The following is a 25,975-nucleotide window of genomic DNA, read 5'->3' as shown; positions in this document are numbered from 1 at the left end:
TGAGGGTAATAAATCCATAATTACCAGGTTACCTGCTACACTATCCATTGTTTGGGGCCTCACCAAGTGCATATGCATAGGCGTCAGGCCTCAAGTGTCCACCTGTCCTCAGGTAGAATTCTGACTCTGCCCTCTCTCACACTGGAGCATGGAGTACGGTCCCCAGGTACCAGCCGTGACTAATTCAACAAGTCCAACTGGGGTTGGACCCTGGAAAAGTTTCCTTTTGGGAGCCTGTAACAGCAGTTGATTAAAGTGACCCAAACAGCTTCCTCAAAGCAAAGTAGTATTTATTCATTCCTTAAAGGTACAAAACATTTAGAGCAAAGTTGAAAAACAGTGTAAGGCATATGGACATACTTACATCTTTGTAAGCTCCTCTTAGCCCAGCTCACTCCTCCTCTGGCAGGGAGAAGCAGCCTGACCTCCTCACAGCTTTTGTCTCCCCCTGTCTCTGTGAGTCCTGGTCCACATCTAAAACTTAGGTCTAACTAGCTGCATTGCTCAGGGCTGTTTGATGGAAGAATTCTTCTCTGGAGCTAGCTACTGCCTGTTGATTACTTCTGGGGGAATTCTACACCACTGCATAGGCACCTCGTATCCAGATTGCACCACCAAGCTTCACCCCCTGCACCCAGAACCCAAACCACACCGCAACAGGCCTCATAGTCTGCATCTGGGAGCCCCACGTCCCTGCATCTGGACCCCACCCCTGCATCCAGACGGCCCCACAGGACTGAAACCCCCATTTGCACCTGGACCATCCTGACTAGCCCTCCGCACCTTGACCTCCCACCCCATTGAGCCCCACCAAGCCAGCACCTCGAACTGCACCCCATCTAGCCAGCACCTGGACCTCCACCCTGCTGAGTCCTCCACACAGACCCCCACCACTGAGCCCCGACCACTTGCACCTGGAGCACCCAGCAGAGTCCCATTGCCTCTGCACCCAGAACCTCCCTACCAATGAGCCCTTGTTCATCCAGATCTCCCCCCACCAAACTGCTCACACCTAGATTGCCCCACACCAAGCTCCTCCACACTTGGATCTTGCTGGGCTGAGCCTTCCTGTCTACCTCTAGTGTGCGTGGCATGGACAGGCAGGCCTGGCCCTTGCGGGGTGTGCAGCTTCACTGCCTAGTCCATGTTATGTGATGGGGGCTGCAGAGTGATCTCCCACTTCTGTGCAGTCAGTGGCCTGTGCTCCCCACTGCCATTCTGGAGCCTCCACATATATTTATTGACACAATTTTCAGAATTTTAAAATGTTGTGTGCAGAATTTTTTAATTTTTTGGTGCAGAATTCCCTCCAGAGTGGTTGCAGCAGAGAATGTTTGTGCTACAGCGCCGTAGTAACAGACACGCACCTGGAGTGTCTTCCCAGCCTTTCAGCATCTCTTAACTCACCCCAAGCCCTGCCCTTTTCTTTATTTTTTTTTTGTGGGGTTTTGGATTCCCCTTTGATCTTGGGTTTTAGCCTTCAAAAGAGTAAACTGTTCTTGTAGCCAGCCATTATCATCTGAACTCCGTTGAAGCTGTGTACCTGCGGCAGATTTATCTATGTCATTATTTCACCTTACTTGCTTGGTTAATTAATAATCCCTTGACAGCCTCCTTTGATTTTTATTACTATTACTTATATCATAGTTTCTAAGGCCAGCAGGCACCACTCTGATCATCTAGTCTGACCTCCCCATAGTATAGGCCAAATTACTTCCCTGAAATAATTCTTGTTTGAATTAGAGCATATTTTTTTTAGGAAAACGTCCAGTCTCGAATTAAAAATTGTGTGACTGGGAATCCACCACAAACCTTGGTAAATTGTTCCAGTGATTGTTTATGACTTGAACTTTGTCTAGCTTTTCCATTATCAGAGTGCCTAGGAGCCCCAGTCATGGATCCAGACCCAGGGTGCTGGGCACTGTGCAAATACAGAACAGAAAGATAGTCCCTGCACCAATTGTACTACACTGATCAGCTGATCAGAGGCAATAGTCAACTTTTTGGTACTGAATGAGGTGATAGGTGAGGTAGGGGTAGGTCAGTATGGGCCTTGGAAGTTGCCATCTTCCCCTGTAATTGGTTTGATATGAGAGAAAAGAGGAAACCAGTGGAGAGAGGCAAAAAATAAGGGTATCACAGTTAAAGCATCAGGCAGCAATACAAAATTGAACAGAGAAATTAAGTCTCGCATCATATTCATTTAATCCCCACACCTACATTTTCCCAGTTTATCACATCAGTCTTGAAGTTAAAAATATTGGCTTCTGCAGCGAACTGTCATCTTCGCCTTCATTTTCCTTTTTGTTCATAATCTGGAAAAGAAAACCAGTTTTCCTGCTTTTTCAGGTCCCAAACAAATTCTCAATTTGGAATGAATTAGTCCAAAGGAAGAAGAGATTCTTCCTACAGCGGCAGAAGAAGCTACTGCTGTTAAAGTGAGATTATCACTTCAACAGTCTCTGAATCCAAGTGCTTAAGTGACTTCCACCAATTCACTGGTGTGACTTTCTTTTAAAACATCATCAGCAAATAAATATATATTTATTTTTTTGAATGGTTCTTATTCCCAAACTGGGTCTCTTTTACAGCCTGCTGCTGTTATAGTTTTTTTTTTCTTCTAGTGAGAGAATGGTATGGTAATTTCAAATCAATGAGACCTCAAGACTTCTGGAATATGCTGCTCAAACAGTTTCACTTTGGTTTCTACTGCCTGTCCCTCCCTTCTCACACTTATCTCCAGACTTCTCCTTGTCCAGATCTATTCAGCCCCCAACAATCTTCTATTCAGTGAACTTTTTGAAACTTTACACTTTTAGAGAGAGAGGTAAGGGTTTGACTCTGTGTACACAAATTTGCAGAGGGACAATAGGGTTAAGGTCTGTTATTTCTCACCTCTATATATTATTTATTTAAAAACATTTTTGCTGTTAACAAGCATGTTATCTCTGGAGACGCACATCCACAGTCTGAGAACTTGCAAAACTAAGCATCTCTGAAGGTATTTTCTAGACTGAGCACTGAGTCCCATTGGGTAGATAGAAAGATTAACCTAAATAATCTATACAGAAGCCCCTGGAACTCCATAAAATTGGGTCCCTAATCCATGAACTATTGGAACTCATTTACAAATCTTAAACATTACATGAATATATTGTCTCATACTATAGAATTAGAATTTATAATCCCTATTCCATGATGAGATACATTTGAGCTAGTTTTAATTAAGATGCATCATCTCTTTAGATTGGATTTTTTTGATAAATAGGTTTTTTCCTCAAAGTATTTTAAATTAAAAAAAAAAAAGATTTAAAAAAATAAAAATAATTGATTTTTATCCACCCTGTTACTATGTGACTTTGGTGTGACACCGCACCCCATATTCTTCATAGAAATATTATATGAATATGGCATAAATAATGTTTTATGCAAGATGGGTCATGTGAGGTATCATTGAAAAGGTTATGGATCTACTGAATGTGTTTATCCACTCTGTATGCATGTATCATTTCTGAATCTGAGGTTAGGAATATTGACTGCAACAATTACAACTGTGTGTGTATTTGGAGGAATGCCAGTAAGCAATCAGCCTCAATGAGCCATTAGGAAGAACAATAAGACTTGGAAGATACTAATCTCCCGCCTTCCTGACGAGCTCCTGGGTTGCTGCTTTGACACTACAGGGTCAGGTGATTTGGTCTAGTACCAGGTGACCCAATCTTGGGCTTTCAGTGTTTTTTCCATTGAGAGGGTGTGGGGACAGACTGGGAAACAAAGATTCCCGCCTTTATGTAAATTCTATTTAAGGCTGGGATGCAAGTCAACCGGGACTTTTCTCCATTACCTCCCTGTGCAAAAAGAAGATTGCTAAAAACACCTGAAGGGAAAGGCAGGGGCTGAGTCCAGGCTGAGATAGGGATTCAGTCTGTAAAGAGAAATAATTGGAACTCTAAGCTCCAGAAACTCTGCAACCTGCTTAAAATAACATTTAGGGTGAGAAATTACATTTTGTAACCTGTTTCTTGCATGTATTAAGTGTGTTTACGTGTTTTGCTCAGTAATCTGTTTTGTTCTGTTTGCTATCCCTTATCACTTAACATTTACCTTTTGTAGTTAATAAACATTTCTTGTTGCTGTGCATATCTCTCACCCCATTGAGGGGGGAGGGTGAATTTTTAAGAGCTTGTGCTGTGCAGCTTTTCTATACAGCTCAAGACAATATTATTTTGGGTTTATACCCCACAAGAGATGTGCACCTGAGTGCTGGCAATTCTCCTAGCTAAATCCTCCCACCCACACAGCTAATTTCAGTCTGTATCTGCAGATGGGTGTGGCCTCATCTGTGTGTGTGCTGGAGAAGGCATGAGAGCCTAGCACAGCAAGAATGGCACGAGGAAACCCAGGCTGGTGGAAAGGGTAGGCTAGTGAGACCCCAGCACAGCAGGTGGCCCCCAGGAGTGGGGTTCAACCTGTCACACTTGGCTAAGTCACTTATTAGGGTTGCCAGGCATCTGGTTTTTGACTGGAACACCTGGTCGAAAAGGGACCTGGGTGGCTCTGATCAGTACCTCTGACCAGGCCGTTAAGTCTGGTTGGCGGTGCAGCGGGGCTAAGGCAGGCTCTCTGCCTGCCCTGGCTCCACATGGCTCCTGGAAGTGGCCAGCACGGCCCTGTGGCCCCTAGGCATGGGACGGCCAGGGAAGCTCCATGCACTGCCCCTGCTCCAAGTGCTTGCTTCACAGCTTCCATTGGCTGGGAACCGCGACCAATGGGACCTGCGGGGGGGCAGTACCTACAGGTGGTGGCCCTAGCTGTCTCTGTTCTTGGGGGCTGCGGGGACATGCCAGCTGTTTCTGCGAGCTGTCTGAGATAAGCGCTGCCCAGATCCTGCAACTCAGCCCCCTGCCTCACACCTGAGCCCCCTCATGGATCCTGCACTCCCTTCCCACACCCCTACCCCAGCACTGACCCCCTCCCCACCCCGCACTCCAACTCCCTCCCAGAGCCTGCACTCTATCTGGCACTCCGAACCCCTTAGCTCCACTCCGGAGCCCCCTCCCGTACTCCCAGCTGGATCCCTCTCTGCCTCCTGCACCCTAAGTCCTTGCCCCAGCCCATAGTCCACTCCCACACTCCAACCCCCCCATCCCAAAGCCCACACCCCCAGGTGGAGTGCTCACCCCCTCCCGTACCCCAACCGTGCACTCCAGCCTGGGGAAAATGAATGAGTGAGTGAGGGTGGGGGAGAATGAAGGACAGAGGGAAAGGGGATGCAGTGAGTGGGGGTGTGTGGCCTCAGAGAAGGGGTGGGGTTGTGGGGAAGGGGCATGGCAGGGGGCATGGCAAGGGTGTTTGGTTTTCTGCAATCAGAGTTAGCAACCGTACTTAATCTCTGTGTATCTCACTTTTCATTTCAAGACTTGCCTAATTTACTACTTTCATTTCTCAGCTTCCCTTCATGCTGAGAATGAAAACTATCTCCCTTCATTCCTACCATTCCCTGTCTTCTTTCAAACTCATATACTATAACCCACATCAGTAAAAAATACAGTTCCCCATCCATTATATTAAAGGTGACCAGTAAGTGGAAAACATGAGTGTCTGCCCTTTTTTTGCTTCTGTTGTCTTTATCAAGAGGTAGTAGTTTTGTGGGCCTGTCAGTGGGTTAGTTTTTGATTTAAAGAGAAGCTAGTAATGCAGAGTGCAGATAGTCTCTAGACTACCTTATGTACAGTATGTCCATAAATCCTGTTTGATAAATGGAGATGGCGAAAGAAGGAACAAGACTACAGACTGGTCATTCTACTTGCAGAAACCCCAACTGGAACATGATTGTGGCCAGTAAAATAACTCCTTTACCTTGCACTTGGTTTCTGACCTGCCTACAGCACAATGTCTGTTCCTGCCTGCCCCGTTGTCTGGAAAATCCCTCAGGCCTACACTGCATGGCATGTCTGCCGGAGACCAATGTTCTCAACACCGAGCATCAACTAGTTAATACAAGCCTGTGTTAACTCTCCTTTTGTCAGGCTGCTGATTGATTTCCCTTTAATTTAATGTGAACTCTTTAGTGTTAGAATGGTATTTTTCCACCTTTGTTCAATAGTTCATGTATTGATTATTTTATTCTATTTGGTTTCTATACACACACCTCGTTCTATCACACTTAAATATAATTTATTTGTCTTCCTTCCCTCTCTCTGTTGTGATCCTGCTTCATCCTTCCCATTCCCTGTTAGATTAGACTCTTTTAGACTTTACTATCTACATTCATAAGGCAGAATGAAAGTGAGCAGATGTCTTTGAAAGAATAGCGATACTTTTTATTCACATTTTCCAGCACTGGTTAGAATGTTTCTTAAAGTGCTGCATTGCACCCAGTTCACTCCCTCCATCCTTAACCCACATGAAATGGAAAAGAGCATTTGAAACTTTCTTTTCTCTAGTGGTATTTTGAGGAAGGGAAAATTTGTTCTTGCAAACAGAATCTGCAACTGAAGCTTTTAGTGGGAGGTAGGTAGTGTGCTAGAACTCTTTTCTCTTTGTCCAGATTCCATTAATAACTTCTTTTTAAAAAACCTACTCAAATTGTGGTGGCCTTTTGTGGCATACAAAATGTAGCTCAGCCTGTGTGTAAAATGATGGGTGTTTCTTGACTTGGCTTTGTACTATAATGCTAAACTTACATCACTCTGACAGATAGCAATTTTATGCAAATATAGCAATGTTGCAGTTAAAGACTTCAGTGCAGTATATAAATCTCTTTTAAGGAACTTATAAAGGCCAATTTATGAGTAAACAATATTTAATGTGTGCTGCTGTGTTTTGGAGTTGTAAATTACTTAGGATTTAACTGAGTGTCCCATATGAATTCTTAAGGCACTGAGGCCTGAGGTGTTCTACCATAAAGGCTTAGCTAGTTTCCTTAGTGAGTGGGGAGCCCATTGTGGTGCTGTGCCCAGCCACAGGGAATATCTGCCTGCTAGAAGGAAGACACTTAACAGTGTTGCTAAGTCCTGGCAGTGGGGTTGCAAATGACATGTTTGTTGGTGCTATAATGATGATGTGGTGGTGTTGGGGAAACAAAAAATGTAATTGAGTTTTTTGGGAGAGGAATAGCAGGAGAGCAACAAAGAAAGGGGACCATCAAGGTCAGGTGGAGTGAAGAAACTGAAAGGGAAGGGGCAACAGGGAAGGGGCAACAGGGATGTGGAGCAAATAGCTGATCAGCAGAATAGAGAATGCTCAGAGTAAAAATTGTAAAAGTTGTTGAGCCCTGGCAGCTTCATTTCTGCTTTAATTGCTCTTGTCTGCTGCTGCCGCCAGATGAAATTCTGGCTAGTTCCTCCCAATATTTTCTTTTCTCCCCAAGCTCACATGGCTGGGCAAAGATGTGCATGGGTGATACCACGAGAACAGGGGTTTCAATGAACAGTTCTGGGTCCTCGGATGCTGGAGGTGTGGCACCTCAGAGACTAACACATTTATTTGAGCATAAGCTTTTGTGGGCTACAGCCCACTTCATTGGACGCATAGAATGGAACATATAGTGAGGAGATGCATGTATATACATACAGAGAACATGGAGGTGTGGCAGAGGACTGGATCTTGATTCTGTTGATTCCAAAATGCATTTGACTGTAGTACCTCTTCTGACTCTATTTGGGATGAGCAATTTCTAAAGAGAGAAGTTACACTTCAGTGCATACCAATAAGGATGATGTAGATGCTGTAGTAATACTGTAGTGGCAAAAATGCCAACTGCTACTTTGCTGTTCAGAATAATGTGGTGTTACAGAAGGGAGCTTTAAATTCACATGCCCTTAAAGGGAGGGGATGAGAGAGTCTGTGTTTTTGTGTTTAAAAATTTGAAGTGTAATTGATAGAATTGAAATGTTTAAGCTCTAAAAATGTAGACATGTAATGGAAATGTGAATGAATTAAATATATAAACTTCTTCCCTCTATTAATTATCTAGGCAACACTTCAGACCTCAATCATGGCAGAGCGAATCAACTTCAGGTGAAGCTGACAGAACTAATGGCTGACATAACCTTTAAGGCTTATTACCAAAGCAGTCTTTCAGTGTTTTTGTTTTAAGATTCAGCTATCGCATTTCTCATTAGATGGGTAAATGGAACTTCTGAATCATTGTGTTGTTCTTGGCTTAATCATAATTGATTCCCCCCCCCAAAGTGCAAGTAGATTGCATGTGAAACTTCACGGGAAAATGGTGTTATGATGCTTAGGGACAAAGATGCTGGTGGGGTTGAAGTGTGGACATATATGGGAACCAAAATAGCTGTTGACAATTTTCTAAATGCTTTGAATTTGCATTCTGACGTTTATCCATGGATCTCTTAGCACATTACCAACCTAAACATTAACGATAAGGGCCTGATCCAAAGCCCACTTACTTGAGTAGGTCTCTTCATTGACTACTTTTGATCAGGCTTAATCCCGAAAGATCTCTGAGGTGAGGCAGTATCTTATCCTTTGCAGATAAGAAGACTGAAGTGCAGAATTCTGAGCCATTTGTCCAAGATCCCACAGCAAGCCCTAGGCAGAGCTTGGAAGATAATCTAGAAATCCTGAATCCTGGTGTCTTGTTCTCTAACCACTACAACACACATTCTCGGCTTGTTGGTTTCGCAATCCCCATTGCTCATACACAGTTTTTATATTCATGATGCTCTGAACCTTGTGGGAACACCCTGCCACCCCCATATTCATCCTTATAATATGATTGCATGGTATCCAGTGCAAAATTTTTCACGTCGGGTGTCTTCAGAAGGCTCATGATGCACTGAGCATTGTTGTTATAGTAGTTATAGGTTGTAATTTCATGTATAAAGTTATGAGGCTAAAAATGTGTCCTCATAGCTTAAAACAAGCCCCGGCAAAAACTCTTCAGGAGCAGAGGCCCAGGCAAAATTCTCCAAGAGCAGAGGGGCAGTTCACACCTCATCAGGCCATGTATGGGACACACCCAGCCCAGCCTCACAGGAACAAAGGACACTGGCTTAGGCAGCAACAAAGGATCTGTTGGACTCTTGGGTGTGTTACCCACACCCTTCCCTTGTCCAGTTTGGAACTACTATGAGGTAATGCTCACCTGACTTGGGGGGGGGGAGGGGGGAGGCGGCAAAGCCAGGAGGGAAGAAAGAACGTGGTAAAAGGGAGAGACATTTGCCATGCTCTTCCTCTCTCTCTTCCACCTCCATTTACAGACCACCATGACCAAGCAACTGAAGAGCTGATCATAGGGGAGAGCCTGGCTGAAGGGCAACCAGACAGTCTGTGGTGAGAAGTATCTAAATTTGTAAGGGCACAAAGTGTTAAGATCAGCTTAGAATGCGTTTTGCTTTTATTTTATTTGACCAAATCTGACTTCTTGTGCTTTGACTTATAATCACTTAAAATCTGTCTTTTGTAGTTAATACATTTGTTTGTTCTACCTGAAACAGTGTCATTGTTTTGAAGCATGTCAGAGACACCCCTTGGGATAACAAGCCTGGTACATAACAATTTCTTTGTTAAACTGATGAACTCGTATAAGCTTGCAGTGTACAGCGGGCATAACTGGACACTGCAAGACAGAGGTTCCTAGGTTTGTGTCTGTGGCCAGAAATATTGGCTAGTGTCATTTGGTTGCACAATCCAAGCAGCTGCTGGCCAAAAGTGCTCATTCACATACCTGGGAGCAGCTTACAGGCTAGACGCTGTGCATGAACAGCCCAGGACTGCGGGTTCTCACAACAGAGCAGGGTAAGGCTGGCTCCCAGAGTCAAGAATTGGAGTGACCTAGCAGATCACTGGTCCAGATAACACCAGGCGAACATCACAATATTGAATTGTGTTTTAGCTTTAAAACTAAAGAAAATATGTAGAGAGATCATAGGTTGCTTGTCAATATTACATTGTGGGGGTGAGCAAAGAGGTGCTGGTTGTACAAGTTGGTGATGACATGTATTAACCACATTGGTGTAATGTACTTGGCTGCAGGGCACAGCAAATTTCTATTTCTCCTTAATATCACTGAGGGACAGCAATCACCAAGAAGCATGGAATCATAGGACTGGAAGGGACCACAAGAGGTCATCTAGTCCAGTTTCCTGCACTCATGGCAGGACTAAGTATTATCTAGACCATTCCTGACAGGTGTTTGTCTAACCTCTTAAAAATCTCCAATAATGGAGATTTCACCACCTCCTTGAGGGTTTATTCCAGTGCTTAACCACCTTGACAGTTGGGAAGTTTTTCCCAACGTCCAACCTAAATCTCTCTTGCTGCAATTTAAGCCCTTACTTCTCTGGATTTTCTCCAATTTGTCTACATTTTTCCTGAAATGTGGCACCCAGAACTGGACACAATATTCCAGTTGAGGCCTAATCAGCATGGAGTAGAGCGAAAGAATTACTTCTCGTGTCTTGCTTACAACACTCCTGTTAATACATTCCAGAATGATGTTCGTTTTTTTTGCAACAGTGTTAACACTGACATGTATTTAGTTTATGGTCCACTATGACCCGCAGATCCCTTTCCTCAGTACTCCTTCCTAGGCAGTCATTTCCCATTTTGTATGTGTGCAACTGATTGTTCTTTCCTAAGTGGAGCACTTTGCATTTGTCTTTGTTAAACTTCATCCTGTTTACCTCAGACCATTTCTCCAATTTGTCCAGATCATTTTGAATTATGACCCTATCCTCGAAAGCAGTTGCAAACCCTCCCAGTTTGGTATCCTCTGCAAACTTTATAAGTGTACTTTCTATGCCAATATCTAAGTCGTTGATGAAGATATTGAACAGAGCCAGTCCCAAAACAGACCCCTGTGGAACCTCACTTTGTTACACCTTTCCAGCAGGATTGGGAACCATTAATAACTACTCTCTGAGTATGGTTATCCAGCCAGTTATGCACCCACCGTATAGTAGCCCCATCTAAGTTGTATTTGCCTAGTTTATTGATAAGAATATCATGCGAGACCATATCAAATGCCTTAGTAAAGTCCACCGCTTCTCCTTATCCACAAGACTCGTTTTTTTTTTTTTAAAGGACCAAATTCCAGTCATTACTTATGTTTCATTCAGACAATTCCCACCGACTTCAGTAACTTCCTTTTTGTATTAAAATTTAGTGTAGTGATACTTACAAACTGGTTTCATGTAAATTAGTTTTGGCAATTCAGTGGGATTTTTGCTTGTGCTATGGCTGACTGATATGGCCCTAAATCTTGTTAGAATTTGAATGTGTAGCATTAGAAAGCTTTTAAACTTAAAAACATTCCTTTCTGTGGGAATCCCTCATTGTCTGAGTCTCTCTCTGTGTCAGAAGAGGGTCAGATACTGGCCCCTTCAAGGAACATTATCTCCAGAGGTGAAAGTAAGCCGGTCCGGTACGGCGTACCAGCAAGAGCCAGTATGCCGTGCTGGACCACACCGGCTTCCACGGCTAAGATTTAAAGGGCTCAGAGCTCCCCGCTGCTGTGGGCAGCCCAGAGCCTTTTGAATCCCAGCCATGACTCTGGCGGCGAGGCTGGGGCCAGGATTTAAAGGGCTCCCAGCTCCCCTCAGTAGCAGGAACTCTGGGCCCTTTAAATCCCCGCCCCAGCCCCGCAAAGCTCAGGGCTCCCCCGGGGGCAGGAGCCCTGGGCCCTTTAATTTGCTCCTGAGCCTGGGGGGCTCCCAGCCACCTCTTCAGCTGGGAGCCCCTGATTGATTTAAAGGCCCTGGGGCTCCCAGCCACAGCTGGTGCCCCAAGGCCTTTAAATCTTGAGAGGCCACACCCCTTCCTGATGAGGCCACACCCCTCCTCAGAACTCTGGCAGTACCGGTAAGTCCTGTAAGTTACTTTCACCCCTGATTATCTCCACTGCTAGTATTGTCCAAATGATAAGGCTGAGTCTGTCTTTCCAAATCTCACTGGTCCAGTGTGCTGGTCACAGCGTTAACAGATTTAGTTGTTTATGAACTGCACTTGCAGTTGGATTTAAGATGTCCTGATTCAGTTTGTATGTGCAACATGCATTTGCAGTCTCTGAGCACAAGGTCCAAACTGACTTACACGGTGGATTTAATGTTTGTCAAGTTTTGCGTTTTGTAGGAAAGCTATTTAATGTTGACTGTATTTTTAAAATTAAATTTGATTAGACGTTTAAGGGAAGGAAGAGAAAGGACTTAAGGCTGTGGCTACACTTAGCACTTCAAAGCGCTGCCGCGGCAGCGCTTTGAAGCGCTAAGTGTAGTCAAAGCGCCAGCCCTTTGAGAGAGCTCTCCCAGCGCTGTCCGTACTCCACCTCCCTGTGGGGAATATCCCAGCGCTGGGGCTTTGACCACACTGGCGCTTTGCAGCGCCGCAATTTGCAGCGCTGGAGAGGGTGTGTTTTCACACCCTGCTGCAGCGCTGCAAATTTGTAAGTGTAGCCAAGCCCTAAGAACTTCATGGTGCACGAAAACAAGATCTTTCAGAGTGGTGTAACCATGGAAAGCCTGTTCAAAATATTGTGAACTTGAAACCATGTCGAACATGCAAATCTGAGTACTTGAATCTAAGTGGTGGTATTTTGTTTAACACAAGAATCAGTTGAGAGAGTGTCTTGTGTGGTGTATTGTGTGGCTACATTTGTTTTTTATGTAGATGCACATCTGTGAGTGTTAGAATGCATTAGTTTCTTAGAACTCTGTCTTATAAGTTTTCTCTAAAGGGCAGAAGAGAGAATTTATGTTTAAGAATTGTGGCTTATTAGGGGAAACATAATTCACAGTGATCATGGCATTAAACCAACATAAAAAAACATTCTGTGTTGGTGGGGTTAGTGGTTTTGGTTGTTTTTTGTTGTTGGGCTGATATGCTTGTTTCATAGCTGCACTGCTATATAAGGTTTGTTCTCAGTCAGACATATATTTAATGATCCTGGCAATTAGGAAGAGTGTATAACTGATTTCATCTGTTAAAATTGGCTCTCCTATAGGCTGAATTTAACTGTACTTTTTGATGCTCTATTGTATATTTTAGGATTAGAAATATAAGGGCATTTCAGAGATTTTTACTGTAAGTTTCTCTAAAACCTTTCTACATTTATTCCTTGAACACACATTTCCAGTGGCAAATTTTGAAATTACTCCAATTCTAGTACTTGGCATTGTTAGAAAATAACAGATGGAATTGTTTCTGATTTCATTACATAATAAGCCAAAAAGCTACCTTGTTGCTGAGAAAATTAGACCCTGTGTATCCATCCAACTTTTTTCTGGACTATAAGGTTTTAACTTCCAAGGGTTTCACCTTTAACTTTCAGCAAGCATAAGCAAGACCACTCAGAGTTCAGGATTTACCTTCCTCCATTTCCACTAGTTTTCTCATATATCCACTACGTGTAGATGAGAGGTCTTGTTTCCACTCCATGTGTGGCTCTACTGGTCACTAAAGTCACTTTCTGTTTTAGCTTGATCATGATTGATGCCTGCAGTTGATATAATACTATGCTGGTTTAGAGGGGGCAGCTAAGCTTGCTCACTGAGCTTTTACAGGATGTGTATCTAGATGTGCTCAAAGCCCCCACCTATCAGAAACTTCTCAGACTCAGTGTTATCATTTACCTTTGAAGCTAGGCACAAGCTAATGGGTAATAAGAAAAGGCTAGTATCAGAGGGGTAGCCATGTTAGTCTGGTTCTGTAAAAGCAGCAAAGAATCCTGTGGCACCTTATAGACTAACAGACGTTTTGCTGCATGAGCTTTCGTGGGTGAATACCCACTTCGTCGGATGCAAGTAGTGGAAATTTCCAGGGGCAGGTATATATAAGCAAGCAAGCTAGAGATAAGAAAAGGCTAGTCATTCTAGCAACCCTTTTATAATCAATAATTAGTTTCCATATCTAGACATATTGGTAAAAGCAGTTTCTGGATGGACTGGAGCTAGGAAGAATAGAGGCGGAGACCTAGTTTTATTCCCAGCTCTGCTTTTGTCCTGTTGGGTGACTTTGGATAAGTCACTTCACCACTGCAGCGTTTGGTCGTGTCCCCCAGTTTGTCATTTCAGATGGAGTATTGCCACCAAAGCATACAGAGTAGCTGGTAGAACAGGGATATTGACCCAGTTATACTTGTATCTTCAATGTCTTTAAAAGCTCCGACCAACAAAATCAATTGGGATGGGCATGTTGTGACTAGTGGGCCTACAAAATTTAATTTAATTTAAATTTAATTGTGAAAGTTCACAAGATGTTACAGTAACCCATAATTTTTTGCCTACTTGAAAATCAACCATGAAAAATAGGCTGAGTTGTTTTCAATAAATAAGTGCAAGAGAAACAGTCAAAGAAACTGGATTAGTCCAAACAAAAAGAACCTGCTGATTATGATTTCAAGGATTGTAGAAACCATGCTTGCTAAAAACAGAAGGTGTGGAACCAGAAATTAATAGACCAAAATTAGTGTGATGGCTATTAGGCCTAACTGATGGACAAAACAATGAGGGGATGAACTATTCCTGCTCACTTTTTTCCCCTTTTGCATTTAAGTCTTTTTAAAAAAAAAAAAAAAAAAAAAGGCAAAAGCAGCGCCAGCTTTTTCATCTCCCATCCCATCTAGTCTCCTCTCTTCCTCCTCCTCCCCCAAGATTGAAGCAACCAGAGTGAGAGACTTTCTTCCTAGAGGAAGGCTGGCCGGCCTTCCTCTTGTTCAAATAACTCCTTTTTTTTTCTTTTTTCACTTGAGTTCTGAAAATCATCATGACATCGAGTCCTCAGCAGCTGACTGAGGATTGTTAATTGCCATCACTACAGAGTCAGATAAGATCCTGTTGTACTTCTCTCCCCTGTTACTTTCTACTCTTCTTTCCTCCGCTCCTGGCTTTTCACCAAAGCCTGAAATTAACTACATTGCATCAGCACAGTAAGATGAGATGACCACAACCCTACCCTGTCTAAGAAGAAAAGACACAACCAGATGCTACCCCAGACCAGAAAGTGAACCAGGGTCCAAGCAACAGGTGCCATAGTTGACCTGCTAAAAGCTAAAGCATTAATTTGTGACTGACCAGCTGTCCTGTATTCCAGAGACACCAACGAAATACATCTCTCTCTCCTCCCCCCCACCCCCCTGGTTCTAACAGATACAAGGGGAGGAGAGAAGCCAGAAACAGGAGAAGTTTATGCCCTTTACACATCAGGACAGATGTAACACGAATTCAGCTATAACGCGGTAAAGCAGCACTCCAGGAGGCGTGGGGCTGCGCGCTCCGGTGGATCAAAGCAAGTTCGATATAACGCGGTTTCACCTATAACGCGGTAAAAATTTTTGGCTCCAAGGACAGCATTATATCGGGGTAGAGGTGTAAATGCTTATTTTCATTCCATGTTCTTTCTTGTGTTCGATCAATAAACTTTCAATTTTTTAATGAATCCTTTTGGGTATTTGCCAAATAACTGAGTAAACAGAGATGTCTGTTGGAAACAAAGAAACAAACCTGTACTCCTTTGCATCGCTATTTTTATGTTGGAAAGTGAAAGCATTTATAACACCTATAACGCTCTTGACCCTTGAAATCAATACAATAAGAATGTCTTCACTGCAGCATTAACTTGAGTTATCTACACTCAGGTTTGCTCCTTTTGAGTTTGCTCTCACTTGAGCTAGGCTACCATACTGCAAAACAATGCTCAAGCAGCAGACAGTGATTGTATTAGCAATACAGAGTAACTGCATCCCCCACTGCCTTACTAGCTCAAGCATCAGCAGCAGTACTTGAGCTTCAGCCCGTATCCCCAGACAGGTTAGCCGATAGCTTGAGCTGAAGCACTACTTAAGCTAGAGATTTTTGTGTATGGATGGGAGTCAGGTTAGGGACAACATTCAAGTTGTACCTTAATGCTTCTGTGGAGACGGCTCCCATTGGCCGTAGTTCCCAGCCAATGGGAGCTGCAGAACCAGGGTTTGGGGTGGAGCAGAGGCAACATATGGAGCTAGGTACTGAAGGTCGCTGCTTCCCAGGACCCGGGTAGGGAAACCTGCCTGAGTCCCATCAATCCTCCTCCCTGCCACCAGCACCCGTGACGCCATGCCACCCCCTCCCCCCCCCAGCACCCGCGGTGCCTCCCTGAGCTGCCCCCCTCCCAAGTTTTAGTCAGTGTGCAGCACCTCAGCCCTTCTTGTGCCATTCTGTCCTTTCTTACTTCTTCAAAGTTGCGGGCCTCTAAAACGTCTTTCTGAAATACAGTTTAACACATACAGTATGCAAGACCTGAGCTGGGATTTTCCAAATATGTGCTGTGGCAGCTCTTCAGTCGTGATGAAGTTGATCATCTTCTACCACAATATTTTGGCTCATAATCAAAATATTTTGATTTAAATAAATTAGTAGAAAAATGTGTGCACCATTTTTTCACAGTTTAACACTGTCAGTTATTTAATCAAAATATTTTGATTATGAGCCAAAACAGTGTCTAAGGCGTTATGTGGTACAAGTTAAACGGTATTTTAAAAAGACACTTTAGAGGCCCACAAGTTTTATACCAGCTGTTTCATGAGTAAATGGAAAGGTGTACGTGGTGTTTGTTTGGTTTTTTTGTTTGTTTTTTTTTTTTTGGTTTTTTTTTCCTTAGAAATCAGGTTGAGGATACTCAGTAGCCGTACGGTGTGAATTGCAGGATATAAGTACTGGGACCCTCCCTTCTTCAGCAGTAACTCTCTTGTGAAGCTTACACAAAGGGGACTACAATATATGGGACTGAGCTTTTTTTCTAAATGGCTAAACAGGATGTAGATATAAATAAAAATTCAATACAAACTCAGTTTGGAGGAGTTTTCTCACACAGATATTCTAGTATGTAGAGAAAAGTTGTTTCCTCTTGGAAATAGTTTCATTCATTAATTTCCGGACAGTACTTTGGAATTCATGCATTTCTTGAAAGACTGTTTCATGTTCTATAGAATAAATATTGCAACCTTGTTTTATGTAATATTTAAAATATTGTCACTTATTAAAATGGAGAATATGCTCTGTCATGTGGAATCAGGATTTTTAATGCATTCATTGTACTGTCATTCCTGGATGTTGCTAGGCCATATTTGGTATGGTACATTTTGGTGTAACTCTTGAGTTTAGCCTTTTCAACATGTACAGCCAACCCTGTTGCTAACTCTGAATGAAAATTAATTTCTAAAAAAGTGCAAGAAGCCCACAATAATTTATATACTCTAGACAACTTAAAAATCAACAGATCAGTAAGCAAGAAATGCTAAGTCTGAACTCTAACAAAAACCATGGGGACTGCTGTAGAATGGTCACAGAATGGTGAGCAGGAAGATTGTCTTATGGTTAAGGCTCCATGTTTGTCACAGATTCTGTGACTTTCCCTGATTACTGCAGTGGCAGGTGCGGCTGCCCCGGGAGCTGCCTGAGCAACTCAGACAGCCCTTGGGACAGTTGCATGGGCTGCTGTTGGAGCAATCTTGCCCACTGCCCCCTTTCTTCCTCCGCCCCCACCCCCGACTCCCAGCAGCAGGAGTTTGGGGAGGGAGGGCCTCAGGGCTGGGGATTGGAGTGCAGGGCAGTGCTTACCTGGGGGCAGGAGGGCTTCCCAGAAGGGCAACAGGAACTCCCTTCCCTCAGCTCCTAGCTCCATGTGCTGGCTCCGCCTGCAGGCACCACCCCCACAGCTCCCATTGGCTGTGTTTCCCAGCCAATGGGATCTGCAGAACTGGGGCTTGAGGTAGAATAGAGGCAGCATATGGAGCTAGGAGCTGGAGGTCACGGCTTTCCAGGAGCCAGGTAGGGAAATGTGCCCCAGCCCCACCAACCCTTCTTCCTCCACCCCCCAAGCACCCGCGGTGCCTCCCAGAGCTGCCTCCCTCCCAAGTTTTAGTCAGGGTTATATAGTAAAAGTCATGGACAGGTCACAGGCTGTGAATTTTTGTTTACTGCCCGTGGCCTGTCCATGACTTTTACTAAAAATACCCATGACTAAAACATAGCTTTTCTTATGGTACAGACTTGCAGGTCTTTCCATTTAAGACCAATTATATAGGTCTCTCCTGGTTATCCAAAATTTTTCTCCCCCTTATCTGTTTGAACACTTAAAGGGATACTGTCAACTTAAAAAGTTCATTTTGTTTTGCTATGAGGAATAACTGAGTATTACTAAAGTAAAGGATTATAGATAAATGATTATCCACTTTTTCCATTTGAACTTCAGGCATTTGACAGTGATCTGTATATAACTGATCAGCTTCTCCTGATCATGTAGGCATTCTATAGAGCAATACGGAAAGGATTTTAAGCCAGAAATTTGGGGCAGGGACTTGAGGGTAGGTGTAATATCTGAAACTTTAAAAAAAAAAAAAAACCCACCACCAACAAACCCCAACTGCCAATGCGTTGATGGGAGATTTTTTTCCAATGTTTATGTAGGTGAGTGATTACCGTATGCTAGATGGGAAGTGTGGGACTTTTTTTTTTTTCTACAGAAGGCAGGTTCAGAGCAATAGCCACGCTATGTGGGCAATGTGGAGTAGGAGGGAGGAATCTTTCTGTTTTCATCTTAATTCCACTGTTAAAGGCTCGTTTTGGAATTTTGAGGTTTCTGCAAATGTGAAGCTCCAAGTGAATTTGAATGGTTGTGTAACCCACGGGTGAGTGTGTGTTGGAGGCAACTCTTCATGCCAATCTGTTGAAGAGTGTAAGTTGTTACAGTGCCAACTTACAGAGCCATGGCTCCTTAGCTTAAACTGTAGCATTTCACGCTTTTAGCTCTGGAGGTTCCCAGTTCAGTCCTTGCTGTGTCAGCCAAGATGGCGGCTGTCAGAGTTGCACATCTAGTCTGCCAACGCTAGTTAACTCAGCCCTAGCAAACCTTTGCTAGTTGGCTTTGTGAAGCCCTGTATGTTAGATGCAATTAAATGTGATGGTTCTATTTCAGAAGTCATAATGAATCTTTATTTGTATTGTCGTAGCAACTAGGAGCCCTAGATGTGGACCAGGACATCATTGGTGCTAGATGCTGTATGCAAACAAAACAAAAAGATAGATTGTAAGCGCTTTGGGGCAGGGACTAAGTATAAGATGAGACAGCAGATGGATACAGATGGGAGAACAAGGAATCGGCATGATATCTAATACGGTATAATTTGCATTCATTGGCAGCAAACTTCTGAGATAATTAACTTACTGTGTATTTGGACATATTTTCATGCTGCCTTTTATTTAAGAACTTGTTTTTACATATTAAGCCCCCCCAGAGGAGCAACATCTGGAGCTACATCTGGATATCTCATCAGGCTCTTTCACCCTCCCTCCCCCGCCATGCATCTTTGAATATTCTCCTTTGAGATCATTCTTCTCTTCAAAAGGTTTTGTTTTACTTCTTTTCTCACCCACCACCCCAAAATGGTGTTTCTGTACAGTAGATTTTGGTTTATTCTTTCTTTCTCTCTGGTTTTCTTCTCTCTACCTGATCACTAATCCTGGTTTCACTGAATATTTTTTCCCCCTTTTCCCTGGACCATGCTGCCTCAGCAGAAGTCAATTCTGCATCTAGTCAGGACTAGGTGGTGATCATGTGAGGGGTGAACTCCTTCCTTAGAATTCAGCCTGGCCCTTCTCCCTCACTGCTCTTTTTTTCATCTTGCAAATCAACTTTTTTTGTTAGGTGAGTGTAATGGAGTTGATTCTCTGGCCCTGTGTTAGATATGGCCAGTTTCTTGGCTGGCTGACTGATTTAATGTGGCTGTGTCCTGCAGCCAAACCATAAAGTCCTCCACTTCTGAGCTGATGAAAACGTCCAAATGGAAAGAAAATAGTCCTCTTCCCAGCTTAAACAGTATTTTGCCTATGGTTCACCCTGGTATTTCCCTTGTTCCCTGAGACAGGAAAGTGAAGGAAGTTTCCTTCAGTCCTCTGAAAGCTTTGGCCTGGGATCCTTAAAAGGAGCGGGTTCACACATCAGGCCTTACACCTACACTCCTTCTCTTGTCCCAGGCAATTTCCTTCCCCTACTTTCACTGCACATCTCAATGTTTATTCCATCAGTGCAGGTCTCGCAAGCTGTCTCTTACTCAGTGAACAACTTAACCTTTTACCAAAGGTCTGTCCTCTCCCTTCTCTTCAGGCTTCCTTCTTCTAGGCCTTTTCAAATCAGGAGAGCCATTCTATGATGATCCTCTCATAGGAACTCTTTTTTTTCCTGGTGGCATCTAAGCCATTGATTTCTGAGGAATTTAATCCTCCATTTGGGGGGAAGGGGGGTTGGGAGGGGAGATATTTTTAGCCCTTACAGATGTGAAGAAAACTTTCTAAATGTGAACCGATACAGAACTGTTTTTCTCACTCTTCAAACAGAGGGCTCCAGTGGTGTTGCTGTTTTGCTAAAGCGATGAATTGCAGTAGAGACTGCAACAAAAGCTATTCACTGTGACTGAAGGAATGTCATCCGTCCGTCCCCCGTCTTCCCCCCCACCCCTCACAGACTGGGGGAACATAAGATGTAGCAGTATGATGCCTTCTTTCACCCAGGTGAACCTCCCCTCTCTAGCAAGGAAGCTGTTGTGGGGGAAGAAAGCTGCTTCTCCGTGGCTCAGGAGGTTGTTAATTTAACATCTACTAGCCAGAACCTACAAAAGACTGAACCTTTGAATGGCATCCTGGGATGACTGCACCATTTTAGGAAACATATCACCAGCACTGGTCAGGTTACTTATGACAAATGCATAATGCCACAAAACTTGCCCTCTTTTTCTGCTTTGAACCAGTTATGGTTTCTGCTAATGTTCTTGTCTAAGTAGTTTGACGTGTTTCATCCTATTTATTGGTTGCTCATTGTTCACTTGGATTATTTTGCTATTCATTGTTCGTGGTTCATAATTGGTCACCTAAGATGCATATTTTTCATGGTATTAGCTTGGTAGGATGACATGCTTCTTAAGAAAATAATAGATCACTGTCAAACAATTTAACACACTTGCAATATAATTTTTCAGTCAAACCGTCATGGCTTGCTAAATTCAGGAAACTATTTAGGGATTAATGAATGTTGTCATTAATAGACTGTCAGACCTTACAAACAGCAGCATAAACTTCTTAATTTATTTGTGAAAGTATTAAGTGACGTTTTTACTACTTGATCAACACTAACTAGCCATCATCTCCTTCCCACCAATTTGGATTGGAATTGTAGATGTCACCAGGGTATTGCCTCAAGGCCATGCTTATTGTATGGTTCTCCCATATGCCAACTTTTCAAGTTAGCATATGGTTAGTAGATGTTAGTTTATTCCTTCAAGCCTTATCCAAAAATTCTAAAATGATCCTAAGGTGAATGTAGTGTGTGTTTTAAATCAAATTTAATATTTTCAGTTCTGTTGCAAGAGGGAGTCTAGCTGTCAAAATTAAACAATATGAAAATAATGCTGTTGTGGCTTTCCTCATACACTAAAGCATAGACATTGTAGAACTTCAGCTACGTCTTTTTTTTATTATTATTTTTTATTTAAAGTATGCTATTGATAATATATTTATAAACTATAATCCAGTTCAGTAAAAGGGTTAGGCATTCACTGATGACCTCAGTCTTATAAAAACAGTCTGATTTGCACTGGGCATGGGTAATCAAATTAGTTGAGCATAACTGCATCCTAAAAGATTGTCTAATACCAATTGAATTTAGAAAATTAAAGGAAGCCTGAAATTGGCTGGGTTGGTGTTGAAGAGAACTGCAGATTCAGTGGATGCTAAAGTAGAAATCTGAATCTTGTACAGAAATTACAGCTCCATGATCTGTATACTTGTTGACAGCATTAATGCATGCGGAATAGGATGAGTACAAATATATAGGCCTGAATTCTTCAGTTTTTTAAAATGAAATAAATTGAAAAATTCAAGCTAATGCATTTGAAAGGAATAATACCAAACTTCTTAGATACGTTGTTGTGCTCTAAGGCAACTATAACTGCTCAAGAGAACGATCTGGTTGTCACTGTGGAAAAATTCACTAAAACACTTCTTACCATGCAACAAAAACCAGAGGACTTGTACATGTAAAGGATGGGATGTAAAATACTATGCTGTTATGTAAAGGAATGGTACACAGTGTACTTGTCACTGCATCCCAAAATATGTAAGATATGGTAGAAGAGGTATAGAGAAGGATGACAATTTTTAGATGCATGGAAAGATTTCCATATGAAAAGAGACTGCACAATTTGGGACTGATTAGAGGGGGACATGTTAGGGATGAGAAATCAGTCAAATGAGGATAATCCCCCCCCCCCCCAATCTCATTGGAGTATTGTGAAAACAAAGTATCTCAGTGCTTACAAACATTAATTTGTGCCATAGAAAACCCCTTGAGGAAACTAATTTTTCGGTCTTCAGAGCAGGGTTTGAATAACGTGCAGTAAATAAGGCCTGCGGCTGCATGTTGAACAACGAAGATAATGAGCAGCTATTCAATATTTTACTTTAAGTGAGCACCATCCATCCTGTGCACTGACTGAGGCAGAGGTACTGAGGAAATAATAGTATCTGAGTGATGACACAACTTAACTGTCATAATGCATGTGCACATGCATCAACCTTCATTCTGGCATTTCCCAACTTTGGAGTGATGGCTGGCTCCAGGCACCAGCACAGCAAGCAGGTGATTGGGGCGGCCAACAGAAAGGGGCAGCACATCTGGCTCTTCGGCGGCAATTTGGTGCCGAGTCCCTCAGTCCCTGTTGAGGGAACGACCTGCCGCCAAATTGCTGCCAAAGAATGAAGCGGCAGTGGTAGAAGTGCCGATCGCGGCTTTTTTTTTTTTCTTTCCTGCCGCTTTGGGCGGCAAAAACGCTGGAGCCAGCCCTGTTTGGAGTGTTTGATTTTGCAACCTTAATGTGTTTTCACATTAGTTTTTGTGTAATATTGTATATAAACAGTGGTGAATTGTGTACCCATTAGTCTAAAAATATACAACAGACTAAGATTGATTTGTGTCTGAGGCTGCTCACTCATGTCTGGTACTACTGGAACTTCGTAAATGAGGAAGTTATCAAGTTAAACTTTTTTGGTGGCTGACAAAGTTTGGGCTGGGTTTTTTCTTAAATGTGACTGTTAAAGCAGGTATTCAGATTTTACTATTGATCATTAATTAGTCTGAGGAATTGTTTTTCTGGTAAAGCTATTTTAGATGGATGATTAAAGACAGAATGAGCATCCTAAGCAAAATCATTTAAAAAAATAAAAATAAAATAAACCTAGCATCAGTCTTAGCACAGTTAGAATGTCAGGCGTGTTTGTGTATTTGAGTTCTGTCTACCAGATAAGTTAGCAAGCAGCTGGTGTGTTAGCTCAGTGTTTCTCGGTTGGAGGGTTGGGGCCAGTAGGGGGATTAGCTGAGAGTACACACTGGCTTGCTCCCACAGATTGAGAAATAAACACTTATCAGTACAATACTGTGGACAGTGGGGGCAACCTTGTTTCCTCCCAGCTGCTGCTAGTTTCATCTTCACTCTATTTATTCCATCTCATAACTCCAGTATTGTCAAGTCCCAAAAAACCTGGAGTATTTTTCAGGCCTTTCTTTGCAACTATGAGGGCTAGAAATTTCATTTAAAATAAATGTAATCCGAGAGCCTCAGGTGATCACATGACTCCAGGGCTTTAAGAAAAACACTAATTATTGTGAGACTTGCAATGAAATTGAGAGTTGGCAAAACTGCTGCTCTTTTCCCTTCCTTCTACCTCACTGTGTACACTATGCTTTGCTGCTTAGGTGGCTGCTCCACCACTTCGTTCACTTGGAGATTAGTTCTGTGTGTTTTGTGAGGGGAGCGGCACACTCCCCGACCTGTCACACGCAACCCTCAACCTGCCAAGTCCGCATCACCAATTAGCAGGAACCCTCACCTAACACCAGCTGTGGGATCTTATAGGCATCCCAATGTAACAATCACTTACAGCCAGCAAAAGTTGCTTATTATTTATTGGAAATTGGTGGCTTATGCCCTTTGCCTCCCCTAGATTTGTCATGAAATTCCCTCTTCACCACTGCAAACCTGAGTAAACATTTATGATATATTATAGGTCAGTTGGCACAAGCCAGCATATTACATTCTATAAAAAGTTCAGCTAAGGACGTTAGGGAATTGAGGTGTTCTGTATGTAATTAAATTGACTGAGATGTGTCATGGAGACAGCAGAGCATCCAGTGTGTTCTCTTTCTCTGCCCAGGCCTTTAAGAGCTTAACAATAATCATCAGAGTCTGTGTGCAGACCTTGGCACTCTGCAGCACCACGTGTTAGGTGACTTGTACCATAGCAGTTTGACCCACATGTCTATCCTCTAGGCTGTTTTTAAAGCACCACCTTAAAGCTGTTACAGGGGAGAAATGAGACAAAAACATACAGGAAGTAGCATGGAAAATCCTAATCTTTCCTGTTTAGAGTAGCCAGACTGCTGGACTTGAAGTGGGCCTATTTTAGGGGCTGGATTTTTCAGCATATCCGGAGTACAATGGAGTTTGATCAGTGTCCTGGCATTCTGAAATGAGGCTTTATGGTCCCTCAGCATTCATTAATAGTCAGCACATGACATGGTGTACATAGCAGCCCATGGCAGCCTGGCCAATCAAAAGGCCTGATGAAATCCTACAGCTGCAGGAGGGTGATAAATTAAGACAACATATAGAACTTCAATTGTCTGGTCTATTGGCCTTGTGCTGAATTGGGGAGGAGAAATGGAGTGAGGGAAAGGCAGTGGGCGGGAGGAAGGAAGAAGGGAAATGTAGGCTTCCTTAGACTAGTTGTGGCCCCTCATGCTTTTGTTCATGCTAGTGTCTCCCTTGTGAGTATCTAAACAGACTTTTTAGGCTTTTAAAAACATTATTTAGAGAAAATATGTCCCCAGCATATTGTCTAAAGATTGTTTAGATGATCTATAGTTGCTTTTTTTACATAGTGAAATATGAATGTATATTAAAATCCAAAGCCTTTTAAATGAGGATGACAGTTGAATAGAAAATCAGGACTTGACCAATTTTCATGGGGAATTTCAATCTTTACAAAGTAGTTCTTTAACAATCTACTTACAAGTTACTCAAAGGTAAATATCTTCTGTACATAAGCAAAAGGAAACTGAGACTAATGTCATATACAAGGTAGTTATGTACTACAGTGACTTTTTTTTTTTTAGTCCTATTTGATGGGAACCTGAAAAACTATAAAATACTAGGGGAAAAAGAGGAGTGGGGACAGAGGTAGAGGAGAGAACAGGTTAAAGAATATTTAGAGCTGTTTAATGCCTATTTTGCTTCAGTCTTCGCTCAAAAGGTTAATTGTGACCAGATGCATAACATGATTAATATTACCAGCAAGAGGGACAGAATACAACCCAGAGAAGGGAAAGAACATTTAGAAGAAATAGATGTATTAAAGTTGGCAGAGCCTGTGGAAATTCATCCTTGGATACTAAAGGAACTAGCACAGGGGTGGGCAAACTATGGCCCATGGGCCACATCCGGCCCGCGGGCCTGTCCCCCAAGCTCCTGGCCTGGGAGACTGGCCCCCAGACCCTTCCCTGCTGTCCTCCTGCCCCCGCACCCTCAACTCGCTCGCTCTGCCACCGGCGCAATGCTCTGCGTAGCGAGGCTGCAGAGCCCAGCCTGACCTGGTGCTCTGTGCTGTGTGGTGGCAGAGGCGGCAGCATGGTCCGGCTGAAGTGCCGCCAGCCACCGGTGCTCCAGGCAGTGCGGTAAGGGGGCAGGGAGTGGGGGGTGGGGTGGGGTTGGATAGAGGGCAGGGGAGTTCGGGTGGTCGGGGTGTGGATAGGGGCGGGGCAGTGGGGAATGGGTTTGAATGGGGGCAGGGGCGGGGGCAGTCAGGAAGGAGGGGGGTTGGATGGGGCGGCGGGGGCAGTCGGGACAGGTAAAAGGAGTGGTTGGATGGGGTGGGGGTCCTGGGGGTTGCTATCAGGAATGAGAGGAGGGGTTGGATGGGGTGGTGGA

At 43.2% G+C, this 25,975-nt stretch overlaps 1 protein-coding gene across 3 annotated transcripts in view; it reads left to right on the top strand.

Annotated features, from left to right (window-relative positions):
• Positions 1-25,975, top strand: part of ARL15 (ADP ribosylation factor like GTPase 15) — a 314,760-nt gene that overhangs the window by 29,606 nt on the left and 259,179 nt on the right. Inside the window, exon 1 of one of the 3 annotated variants that reach the window (XM_039543479.1) lies at positions 19,090-19,119. The exons of the other annotated variants lie outside the window; for them this stretch is intronic. Coding sequence (XP_039399413.1) covers positions 19,105-19,119 — 15 coding nt within the window. The 5' untranslated portion in view covers positions 19,090-19,104. Of the gene's footprint in view, positions 1-19,089; positions 19,120-25,975 lie in introns of those variants that run through there. 3 annotated transcript variants of the gene reach the window in all.

Source organism: Mauremys reevesii, linkage group 6 (assembly GCF_016161935.1).
Source record: "Mauremys reevesii isolate NIE-2019 linkage group 6, ASM1616193v1, whole genome shotgun sequence".
Taxonomy (NCBI): domain Eukaryota; kingdom Metazoa; phylum Chordata; order Testudines; family Geoemydidae; genus Mauremys; species Mauremys reevesii.
The sequence above is the reverse complement of the archived record's forward strand: the minus strand, read 5'-3'. Positions and strand labels throughout refer to the sequence as shown.